At 39.7% G+C, this 12,502-nt stretch overlaps 1 protein-coding gene across 4 annotated transcripts in view; it reads right to left on the bottom strand.

Moving 5' to 3' along the window:
• Positions 1 to 12,502, bottom strand: part of ITCH (itchy E3 ubiquitin protein ligase) — a 110,254-nt gene that overhangs the window by 42,773 nt on the left and 54,979 nt on the right. For 3 of the 4 annotated variants that reach the window (XM_008149714.3, XM_054723632.1, XM_054723630.1), the window contains 3 exons: positions 11,788 to 11,883; positions 9,756 to 9,930; positions 342 to 411 (listed from right to left, as the gene is read on the bottom strand). In XM_008149714.3, the coding sequence (XP_008147936.1) occupies positions 342 to 411; positions 9,756 to 9,930; positions 11,788 to 11,883 (341 nt within the window). The remainder of the gene's footprint in view (positions 1 to 341; positions 412 to 9,755; positions 9,931 to 11,787; positions 11,884 to 12,502) is intronic. The other variant, XM_054723631.1, reaches the window with a different exon arrangement.

Below are 12,502 nucleotides of genomic sequence, written 5' to 3'. Positions count from 1 at the left end.
ATCATACAGTACATAATCTTTTGAGACTGACTTTTTTCATTAAGCATTATGCTCTTGAGGTCCATCAGATTGCTCTATGTAATAATCCATTTCTTTTTATAACTGAGCAAAATATTTTAAACTTTAAAAGAATAAAATAATTCTAAATTCCAATAAAAGTTTACTATAATAAAAGGTCAACTTAGAATTTTGGGGAAATTTAATGCCTATTTGGCACTCTAAATTAAAACAACACACCCCAAAATATTCCCAGATATTAATTCAAGCAAGAGCAAGATATCATCCACAAATATTTGGTTTTCAAAATGACTAAATTCAACGAAAAAATGTATGTGACTTACCCCATCCAGGTGGCAGGGGACCAAGAGGATCAAATTCTTTATTTTGTGATGTTGCAAACAAATCTTGATTCTAAAGAGAACAACAACAAAAAATGTGAAATATTGGACTTAGACAACTTGAGAGCAAGCTTATAAGTTCTGATATGCCTTTCCTGGCCTTGTACAACATAACACACTCTAATAGAGTTCACATCTTAGAGAAGTGTCACATGATCATGGATAAATGCCAAAACACTTTGGTGGAAAAAAAAAATCTGTGCAAACAATATTTAATGTCTCAAATTATTTGAAGTTCAAATATTACAAGTGCATAATCCTCATTCCCCGACCCCATGACCACTCTTTTTCCTTCTTAGCTACAAATCAGTAAGTTAAAAAAATACTTGTGAGTAAGCAAAAGAATTTCTTATATTATTTATTAATTATTGTATTAACAACCGTAAATCAATTTTTGCCCGCACCTGTGTATAACCACCCAAAAACTCATTTATAAATAAAGTACTGAGTAATCAGAGAAATGAAAAAAAATCTTGTATTTCTTTTTTCTCTATAGAGTTGCATATTTTTAATATATACTGTGACAGGAGAAACCAAGATGGCGGTATAGGTAAACACCTAAACTGCTGCCTCACACAACAATTTCAAAACTACAACTAAAAGACAAAATGGACATCATCCAGAACCACAGGAAGGCTGGCTGAGTGGAAATTCTACAGCTAGAAGGAAAGAGAAAAGCACACTGAGACTCAGAGGAGCTGCAGAAGGCAGAGGTACGGAGGCACGCGTGCAGAGAGGGCTGGCAACTGAGTACACGGCTGGCTTTCTCAATCAGGAGAGAGACAAAAGCTCCCGACTGCTCTGAACTCCAGTTCCGGGCAAGACTCTGGGGACCCGGACTCATACAGGGAGAAACTGGACTGTCAGGAAAGAGAAAAGCACACTGAGACTCAGAGGAACTGCGGAAGGCAGAGAGGTACCGAGGCACACGTGCGGAGAGGGCTGGCAACTGAGTACGTGACTGGCTTTCTCAATCGGGAGGGAGACAAAAGCTCCCGACTGCTCTGAATTCCAGTTCCGGGCGAGACTCTGGGGATCCAGACTCATTCAGGGAGAAACTGGACTGTCTGGCAGCGGGCAAAACTCAAGGGCAGCTTTCTCTCAGAGTTGCTTGCAGCGATTACCGAGGGACACTGAGAACCAGGGGCCTCTTAGGGCAGGGCTGACGGGAAGCCATTCCTGTCTGCTCTGCCCTGAGACTCCGCCCCATCCAAGGTGAGCACAGAGGCTTTTGCAAGTCTTGTCTCATAAGGGTGTCTCCAGCACAGAAGTTCTCCCAGCGTAGACACAGCTGATCCTTACAGCCAATTGGCCTGGAGGTCAATTCCTTCCAGTGATACCAACAACAATCAAGGCTTAACTACAACAAGACTGTGCACACAGCCCACAAAGGGGTGCACCAAGAGTGTCCACCTCAGGTAACTGGGGAGGCTGAGCCACTGGGCCCTATAGGACACCTATCACACAAAGCCACTCTATCAACTCAGGGAAGCAGCCAACATGTGGAGACAAAGAAAAAGGTCACAAATGAAAGAAATGGAGGAAAGCAAACGACTGGATATAGAGTTCAAAACCATGGTTATAAGGTTTTTCAAGAATTTTCTAGAAAAGGCCGATAAATTTAGCGAGACCCTAGAGGATATGAAAAAGGACCAACTAGAAATTAAGCACACACTGACTGAAATAAAAAATAATATACAGAGATCCAACAGCAGACTAGAGGATCGCAAGAATCAAGTCAAAGATTTAAAATTCAAAGAAGCAAAAAACACCCAACCGGAAAAGCAAAAAGCAAAAAGAATCCAAAAATATGAAGATAGTATAAGGAGCCTCTGGGACAACTTCAAGCGTATCAACATTTGAATTATGAGGGTGCCAGAAGAAGAGAGAGAGCAAGATAGTGAAAACCTATTTGAAGAAATAATGAACGAAAACTTCCCCCACCTGGTGAAAGAAATAGACTTACAAGAACAGGAAGTACAGAGAACCCCAAACAAAAGGAATCCAAAGAGGACCACACCAAGACACATCATAATTAAAATGCCAAGGGCAAAAGACAAAGAGAGAATATTAAAAGCAGCAAGAGAAAAACAGTTAGTTACCTACAAGGGAGCACCCACACCTGTGGTCGGCAAACTGCGGCTCGCGAGCCACATGAGGCTCTTTGGCCCCTTGAGTGTGGCTCTTCCACAAAATACCACGACCTGGGCGAGTCTATTTTGAAGAAGTGGCATTAGAAGAAGTTTAAGTTTAAAAAATTTGGCTCTCAAAAGAAATTTCAATTGTTGTACTGTTGATATTTGGCTCTGTTGACAAATGAGTTTGCTGACCACTGACCCATATGTTTGTCAGCTGATTTCTCAACAGAAACTATGCAGGCCAGAAGGGAGTGGCAAGAAATATTCAAAGTGATGAATAGCAAGAACCTACAACCAAGATTACCCAGCAAAGCTATCATTCAGAATTGAAGGTCAGATAAAGAGCTTCACAGATAAGAAAAAGCTAAAGGAGTTCAGCACCACCAAACCAGGATTATATGAAATGCTGAAAGGTATTCTTTAAGAAGAGGAAGAAGAAGAAAAAGGTAAAGATAAAAATTATGAACAACAAATACATATCTATCAACAAGTGAATCTAAAAATCAAGTAAATAAAAAATCTGATGAACAGAATAAACTGGTGAATATAATAGAATCAGGGGCATAGAAAGGGAGTGGACTGACAATTCTCGGTGGGAAAGGGGTGTGGGGGATGCGGGAAGAGACTGGACAAAAATCGTACACCTATAGATGAGGACAGTGGGGAGGGAGTAAGGGCAGAGGGTAGGGTGGGAACCGGGTGGAGGGGAATTATGGGGGGAAAAAGGAGGAACAATTGTAATAATCTGAACAATAAAGATTTATTTTTTTAAAAAAAAAATATATATATACTGTGACAAATTAACGTGCATATTATAATCACTAAATCACCACCAACACGACAACAAAAGAAAAAACAAAGAAGCATAACTAAAATGTCAAGAGGCATAAATATAAAGTCATTAGAGGAGATAAAATGAAGTGATACAAAATACTTGATTCAATCAGTCAGGAAAGAATAAATACAAGAAGTGGCAAATAAAAGCCGAATACCAAGATGACAGACTCAACACAAATACAGAAATTTATAGTAAATGTTGATGTAAAAATCTCTGCTTTTTTCCAATTAAAAAAGCAGAGATTGCCCTAGCTGGTTTGGCTCAGTGGATAGAGTGCTGGCCTTCAGACTAAAGGGTCCCAGGTTCGATTCCAGCCGAGGGCACATGCTTGGATTATGGGCGTGATCCCCAGTAGGGGACGTGCAGGAGGCAGCCAATCAATGATTCTCTCTCATCATTGATGTTTCAAACTCTCTCTCCCTCTCCCTTCCTCTCTGAAATCAATAAAAGTATATTTAAAAAATAAAATAAAATAAAAAAGCAGAGATTATCAGACTTGATAAGAAAGCAAGAAGCAACTAGTATATGTTAAAATTACCAGTCGAGCCCAGTTGGTGGTGTGGCTGAGCATTGACCCATAAACCAGGAGGTCAAGGTTTAATTTGCGGTCATGGCACATGCCTGGGGTGCAGGCTTAATCCCCAGTAGGGGGCGTGCAGGAGGCAGCTAACCAATGATTCTCTTTCATCAAAAAATCTTGTATTTCTAACTCAAAAAGAGAGGATCACATACAGAACATAGTATATACAAAGAGCTGTGGGAAGAGAATCAGTGGAGCAAGAATAGGCAGTCAAATGACTAAAAGGAAAGAATTCCAGTTGAAAGGAATTGATAAGCCCTAGCAGGTTTGGCTCAGTGGGTAGAGTATTGGCCTGCAGACCGAAGGGTCCCGGGTTTGATTGCAGTCAAGGGCACATACCTCGGGTTGCAGGCTCCTCACCAGCCCAGGCCCTGGTCAGGGCTCGTGCAAGAGGCAACCAATCAATGTGTTTCTCCCACATCGATATTTCTCTCTGTCTTTCCCTCTCTCCTCCAATCTTTCTAAAAATCAATGGAAAAATATCCTCGAGTGAGGATTAAAAGAAAAAAAGTAAGACGTAATCTGTCATCATTTCACCCATGTATTTTAGTATGCCTTTCTAAAATGTATAAACAGTCCTAGCTGGTTTGGCTCAGCGGATAGAATGTCAGCCTACAGACTGAAGGGTCCTGGTTTCAATTTCAGTCAAGGGTTGCTGCCTCGATCCCCAGTAGGGGCTGTGCAGGAGGCAGCCGATCAATGATTCTCTCTCATCATTGATGTTTCTATTTCTCCACCCCCTCCCTTCCTCTCTGAAATAAAAAAATATATATATTTAAAAATAAAATGTGTAAACATATTCTTACATAACCACAATACCTTTACCACACCTAGCAAAATCAATGTTAATTGTATCACCTAGTACCCAGTTCCTAATTAAATGCCTCTGATTGCTTATTTGTTCAAGTCAGAATGCAAAGTCATCACATTACATTTGGTTGATTCCTTAAGTCTCAATCTATAGTAGGTTACCCCAATTGTTTTTTTTTCCCTATGTCACTGACTTATTGCAGAAACTGAGTTAACTGATTGAAAGTTTTAAAGCTTATAAGAGAGACACCCATTTCCGATATAACAGCTCTTGGAAGATAGACCTGTCAAGAACTGGTCTTGAGGGACCTGGGGGAAAATTAAAAAACAAAAACAAAAAACTGGTCTTGCTAGATGCAATTATAAAAAGGAGTAAGAGTAGGGAAGCCAGGAAGAAACACTATAAAAGAACTGAATCCTGATTATAGAACATGTCTGAAAAGTGTGGCACGTGAAAAACTGTTTTGATAATTTTCTAATACCCAACCCTATCCCTTTGATTCTCCCTGGACAGATAAGCTGGGAAGCCAGGGCCAGGAAGAGATATCACACAGTATTACATCATCAACGTATACATTCTGAGGTTAAAAATGCTCATATATGTATCTACTGCCCTGTAACCAGGATCAGACAAAGGCAAATTCATATACCCAATAACCAGATTTTCTCAGCAACACTCCATGACTCCATAACTTTTTATGTAGTTGGTATTAAGAATATTCAATTCACCCTGGCCAGTGTGGCTCGGTTGAGTGTCATCCCATGTGCCGAGAGGTCACTGGTTCGATTCCCAGTCAAGGCACATGTCTGGGTTGCAGGCCTGATCCTCAGTAGGGGGCATGCAAGAGGCAGCCTATCTATGTTTCTCTCATCAATGTTTCTTTCTTACTCTCTTCCCCACCCCCATCTCTCTCCATGAAATCAATTTAAAAGGTACTGAAAAAAAGAAATGTTCAATTCATTCAATTAAGTTCATGTCCCTGCCTAAGTTAAGAAAAACTAAAATAAGTTCTTTATAATTTAAAACCATTCTATGGCAAGACATTCTATAGCAAGAGCAAAAAGTAAGAATTTCAGAAAACTGGTCAAATTATTTTGGATATGAGAAGAGAAAAACAAAATAAAAATAATGGACATTGAGTAACAGCAAAGTTCCAAAGACTCTGAGAATCAAATTGGTCAGGTTTAAAATGAAACCATATGCTGTAGGTGCTCCAGAAATTTGCTAATCTGCCTTTAATAGAATGTTTTAAAAGATTATGTACTGTAAAAGTGAGACAAAGGGTACATTTACAATTGTGGATATGAGGGAAAGAAAATATGAAAACTAATACTTCTAAGCATACAGTATATACCAAAAATGAGAAACTTTACAGAATCCTCAAGAAAACCCCCTAAAAAAAAAAAAAAAAGAAAACCCCCTGAAGTAATTATAGGTATTTTATAAAGTAACTAGCGGCCCGGTGCACAGATTTGCACACATTCAAAGGAAATTAATTAGAAGAAATATTTTTATATCGCTATTTGCCCTTTCTCTATAAGAGAAGTGTCAGCCAAATACACGATCAACAATGACAGATCGAAACACATGTGTGCGTTTGGTGCCAGTGAGAGCTTTATATGTTATTGCACATGCGCAAGTCAACTTAGCCATCCTACCTAATAAAAGGGAAGTATGCAAATAACCATCACTCTGCTATGCCCACGATTGGGCTGGCGGCAGGCTGGGGGCGGGACTTGGGGTGGCCAATTGGGATGAAAGGAGGAGCGGTGAGTCCCTGCCCCCCGTTCCTCCTGCCGGCCCCACCCAACGGCTGGCACTGCAGGAGGACCGATAGAGCCAGCGGAAGGCGCTGGTGGTGGAACTCGGGGTAGCCGATTGTGTGGCTGCCAACACCAGTTTTCCGCCAGCTGCAGTTTTCCTCTGGCCACCCGCCGAGGGGAGCACCTCCCGCCAGCACGATCGGAGGCGCTCCGATCGGAGTTCCTCTCGGGGTGGCCAATCGCACTGGCGGGAGGTGCTCCAATCAGCGGGTGGCCAGAGGAAAACTGCTGCTGGCGGAAAACTGGTGCCAGCAGCCAGGTGAAGGAAGGTCTATTACACAAAACTTGGTGCAACGGGCTTCTAGTATATATATATAATAAACTTGCTTAATTAGACCTGTTTTCTGATTTAGCTAAACATTTTCCAGCCCCGTGAAGCACCCCAACTTCTCTTTCAGGTAATTGTCAGCAAAACAGCAGTAAATATCAACACAAAGCAGATGATTATTGTAGATCACGCAGGGAGAACAAAGGGTAAAATATTTAACTGCAGCAGTGTTTGACTATATTCTGTGCAGTGAGAAAACCTGAAGTCATTTTCAAGGTCCACCATTTCTTACTTCTTTTCAGTCGGGTCAAGTTTCTAAACTTTCTAAATCTCCGGTTTTCAGCTAATGAAAAGAAAATAGGATTCCACAGAGTCTCCTCTCTACCTACTCCAGGACTTCTATGAGGATCAAACGAGATGAGGCACGGGGAAACACTTCACAGACATTTGGTTAAAGTGTAAAATGTTTCCACCTGGCTATAAAGCAAGCCGTGTTCCTGGGCTGAAGAAACTCTAAGGAGGCTAGTTGTAGCTAGGGAGAGGAAACCGGGCATTGCTATGTGACGTCATTACCCGGAGTCCACAGCAACCGTTTCCAGGCTGGGCTGTGGGCTGCATTTTGCGTCATGGGGTCTTGGCAGCGTTGGCTGTGATTTGGTGGGCTGTCGCTCCAGAGTGGTGGCAGGGCCTGTGTCCCACTTGGGGGAAGACAAGTTTACTTTGTGGATGTCAGCTCCGCGGTGCCAGAGGGCGTTACGGCAGCTCCTGCGTTGAGTGTCTGCCCCTGGTGGTCAGTGCCCATCATAGCAACCAGTTGGACACTTAGCATATTAGCCTAGCCTTTTATATATATAGATGATGCTTGATAAGGTTAACTTACTCAAAATCATATAGAGAAAGTATGGAACCAAGATTTGAACCCAGATGTGTCTGACTCCAAAATCCACGCTCTATCCACTGGACACCCATGTGGAAACTAACTTTAAAGAAGGCAGGAAAGCTAGTCATTAAAACCTAGAAGAAATTTGTCCATGTGTACCAAAGCTGATTATAATTTAGAAAGAAAATGTAAAACAACATAGAAAAAAAAGGGTAAAGTAGACAAGAGATAAAAAAAATTGATACAGTGATAGCTGTCTACAGAAGGTGGCAGGAAAAATAATTGTGTAAAAAAAGTAATCCCATATAATACTGGTGCTACTGCCTCAGAAGGATCATGTTATGTACTACTTTTATAATGAGGGCAAAAAAATGTAGCTGCCCATACAATAGCAAGATGCCTTTCACCTGTATGAATAGTATGGTCACTGGTGCATGCAGCATCCCAGATTGCAAGAGGAACATCCCCTAAGGACGCAAGCCTGGCTGAGGGACCATCTCCCCTCAGTGCACGAATTTTGTGCATTTGGCCTCTAGTCTTAGTCACAATCAGGTAAGGCTGATAATAAAGGTGAATTTGTCTCCCGACCACTGTGGCTCAGTGGTTGAGCATCGACCTGTGAACCAGGAGGTCACCGTTCAATTCCAGGTCAGGGCACATTTGTCCAGACTGCGGAGTCCATCCCAGTAGGGGGCATGCAGGAGGCAGCAGATCAATGATTCTCTCTCATCATTGATGTTTCTATCTCTCTTCCCCTCTCCGAAATCATTAAAAAAGTATTTTTTTAAAAAGGTGAATTTGTCAGTGAGTGATATCTAGTATGATGAGGTCCAAGAAATACATAGGAACATGGAGAAAAGAAAACGATGCCTAGTGAAGACAGGTGACTTTACTCTGGTGGATTCTAACTGGGATTGTACTGATGATGTTAGAGGGGAAGAGATGCCAATGAAGAGGGTCAACTTCTCTTGAACTCTTGGAGAGTTGACTTTCTTCTGTTTAAGTTCTATATACTATTCAAAACAAATTCCTCGTTAGTAATGTAAAATCAAATTTCTACAAGGACTATTTTCCTCAGAGAAAAGATCTATGATTTGAAAGACTGTAAAATTCCTAGCACCAAAGATTGTATAACAAACCATTAATATATTTCGGTGTATGTCACCATTACTGCAATATTACTCTAAAGGAAAATATGTAAAATTTAAATAAATTTCCAAAAAGGAAAATTTAAAAAAATATATATTTTTATTGATTTTCAGAGAGAGGAAGGGAGAGGGAGAAAGAGAGATTGAAACATCAATGATGAGAGAGAATCATGGACTGGCTGCCTCCTGCATGCCCCCTAATGGGGATGTGCCCGCAACCAAGGTACATGCCCTTGATTGGAATCAAACCTGGGACCCTTGAGTCCGCAGGCCGACACTCTATCCACTGAGCCAAACTGATTAGGGCGGGAAAAAAAAAGGAAATTTTTTATACCAAAGATAATTTGGTTTTGAAGGGATAATAATATTATTTAGCATAATCCAATAAGAAAGCAATTTCTGTAGCTTCCCAGAACATCAAATAATTTATCAGGTATACTTTACCTTTATACATTACAAAGTGATTCAATTCTATCATTAGTTCTGTACAACCACTCAAGAGTCAGGTGTTCTTAGATCCAAGCCTTCTAAATTTAGGTAGTACTAAATTTAGAACGGTTTTAATTATTTTCAAATTGTTTTGGTTTCTTTTTACTATTCTTTTGTCCATGGCTTTTAAGTTGTCCTAACATCTTTTTTTTTTTTTTGACATTAACAAAATAAAGGTTGAACTTCAGGAAATTTCAAGTGGGAAAAAACAAATCAGATACACAGAATCATTGAGATAAGGTCTAAAAATAGTATCAACAGCAACAACTGGGTTTCCAACTTACTTATACCTTCCTTCTAATTAGTGCTTTACATTTCATATTCAGGAAAAGATTAAAACCCAAATATTCTTATTAAGTTTATAATGCAACAGGTTGCTCACCCCATAAATGAATCTCTGATTAAACTGCTGCATTGCTCCTTGAAGCTGACTACGTTGGAGCTGCCACTGTTCATAGTTCCGGACGGATTCCAATGTTGGCCTCTGCCACGTTGTTGTTCTTGTGAAATGGTCAACATAATAAATACGTCCCATGTTGTCAACCCTGCGTTCCCAGCTAAAGCAGAACAAAAAACAACCTAAATCAACAAATACTTGTGAAACAGATAAGAATTAAACAAAACCTCATCTTGGCCCTGGTGCATGTTTAGTAACATTTTACCTTAAACTACTTTTGATTTACCGGAAGCCTTTTATTTTATGTATTCTGAAATGGTCTATTAATGAACTTAAACACAATGTCTATTTAGTGAGTAAGTCTCAAATAGTCATTAAGAAAAAGTTCTCATTTTCTTTCCAATGTTCTTGTCATTGTTGCAAACTTAATAGGAACATAATTTACATATATATAGCTTTTCACAGATATCATAAAGTACTTTTCCACAAGAATACAATTATCTCATTTATCATTTCAAATGGGAACATAATATTAAGTAAATATTAATATAATAACTTTGAGATTTCTAACTGGTTGATTGTTTAGGCTTCTTCCCAATTTTCTGATATCATAAACAGTAAAATAACAAATACCTTTAATATATCAAAAAGTTTTCCTTCTTTTGTATTATTTCTTTAGGATAAATTTTCTGAGGGACTTACTAAAGAGTATGTGCATTAATATGGTTATATATACGTCCTATTAGAACTGTAACTAATTTATACCACCAGCAATTTTATGAGGTAAAGATCCTCCACAATTTCACAATAAATATTACCTAATAATTTAACAAGTAAAACAGTATCTTTTAGGTGTGTACTTAAGATTATAACTAGTAAGATTAAATATTTCCCCATGTTTGCTATGTATTCCTTTGAATAAAAATATATTTCTTCCAATTATATAATGTAAATGCTTAATATCCTGCATTAAAATATTCTTTTAAAAATTTTTTTTATTGATTTCAGGGGGGGAGAGAGAGAGAGAGAGAGGAGAGAGAGAGAGAAACATCAATGATGAGAATCACTGATTAGCTGCCTCCTGCATGCCCCCTACTGGGGATCGAGCCTGCAACCTGGACATGTGTCCTGACCTGGAATTGAACCGTGACCTCCTGGTTCAGAGGTCAATGCTCAACCACTGACCCATGCTGGCTGGGCTGTATTAAAATATTCATTAGCCCTGGCCAGGTGGCTCAGTTGGCTGAACAAAATCCCATATACCAAAAAGGTTTCGGGTTCAATCCCTAGTCTGGGAATGTACTAGAGGCAACCAATCGATCTCCTTCTCTCTTTCTCTCTCCCTCTCTCAAATCAATAAACATATCCTAAGTGAGGTTTGAAAATAAAAAAGTTGCCCTGGCCGGTTTGGCTTACTGGATAGAGCATCAACCTGCGGACTGAAGGGTCCTGGGTTCGATTCCGGTCAGGCGCATGTACCTTGGTTGCGGGCATATCCCCAGTGGGGGGTGTGCAGGAGGCAGCTGTTCAATGTTTCTAACTCTCTCTCCCTCTCCCTCTAAGAAATCAATAAAATATATATTCAAAAATAAAAAAATAAATAAATAAAAATAAAAGTTATATATATATATAATATTATATTTTTATATATATATATAAAATAGGGATATTATCCTCATTTATATGATAGGGGTTATAATTCTTATTCATTTAAATAATTAGTCTTAAAGAAACTAATCCTAAAATCCTGTGGTTTGAGACAGTTAAAGTTCAGAAAGGAAAACTTGGAAGTAGTAAGACTTATAGAATCTTTAGGTCAGAACTGAGTGAAAATTAAGATCATTCATTATGCTCCATCAAGTATCTGACTCTCTTCTTTCTAGTTTACATCTACCACAAAACAAAGTAGATAAAAATAGGAAGAGGTGAAAAGTAAGAATGTAGTAAAGGTTTTGTTACAGACATAATCTACAGTTCTGAATAAACACTTTTTCTCTTCATTAATTCAGATACTTACCCAGGAGGTAGAGGTTCTGGTCTATCCCACGTTGTTCTTTTTTCAATATGATCTACATAGTAAACTCGCCCATGCTGGTCCACTCTCTGCTCCCAACTTAAACACAAAATTAAAAAATCTGGGTATGGTACTTATCTTTAATCCTGTCTTTGCCTTTTTGGCTTATATGACCACAAGAGGCCTGGTGCACGAATTTGTGCACCAGTGGGGTCTCTCGGCCTGGCCTGCGGGGATCGGGCTGAAACCGGCTCTCCAACATCCCCTGAGGGGTCCCAGATTGCAAGAGGGCAGTTCTTGGGTAATATACCCTGGAATCAGCCTCCCTCCTCTCTGGTTCCAGGTGCATCACCCGAGAACCGCAGCTGCCAAGTCACTGCAGCTCAGCAGCTCCTGCGTTGAGCGTCTGCTCCCTAGTCGTCAATGTACGTCACAGCTACTGGTCGGAGTGTCTACTCCATGGTGATCATTGTGCATCACAGCTACCAGTCGGATGTCGAACAGTTGCTTAGGCTTTTACATATAGAGGATATTATAGAACTGAGGCAAATAAGCATGTCAATATATAAAAAAGATATGAAAAGAATTTAGGAACAGAATCAAGAAATGTTATGCTGAGGGTGACACATAGTGGACAAGATCTCTTCTGCAGAAGTATCAAGTATCTGCTCTAGGAGAAGTCTTGTATTTCTAAAGAGGCTTGAAAAAGATTCAGGAA

This window comes from Eptesicus fuscus, chromosome 12, assembly GCF_027574615.1.
Source record: "Eptesicus fuscus isolate TK198812 chromosome 12, DD_ASM_mEF_20220401, whole genome shotgun sequence".
In the NCBI taxonomy this organism is placed as follows: Eukaryota; Metazoa; Chordata; class Mammalia; order Chiroptera; family Vespertilionidae; genus Eptesicus; species Eptesicus fuscus.
This window is presented reverse-complemented; position numbering and strand designations above follow the sequence as displayed.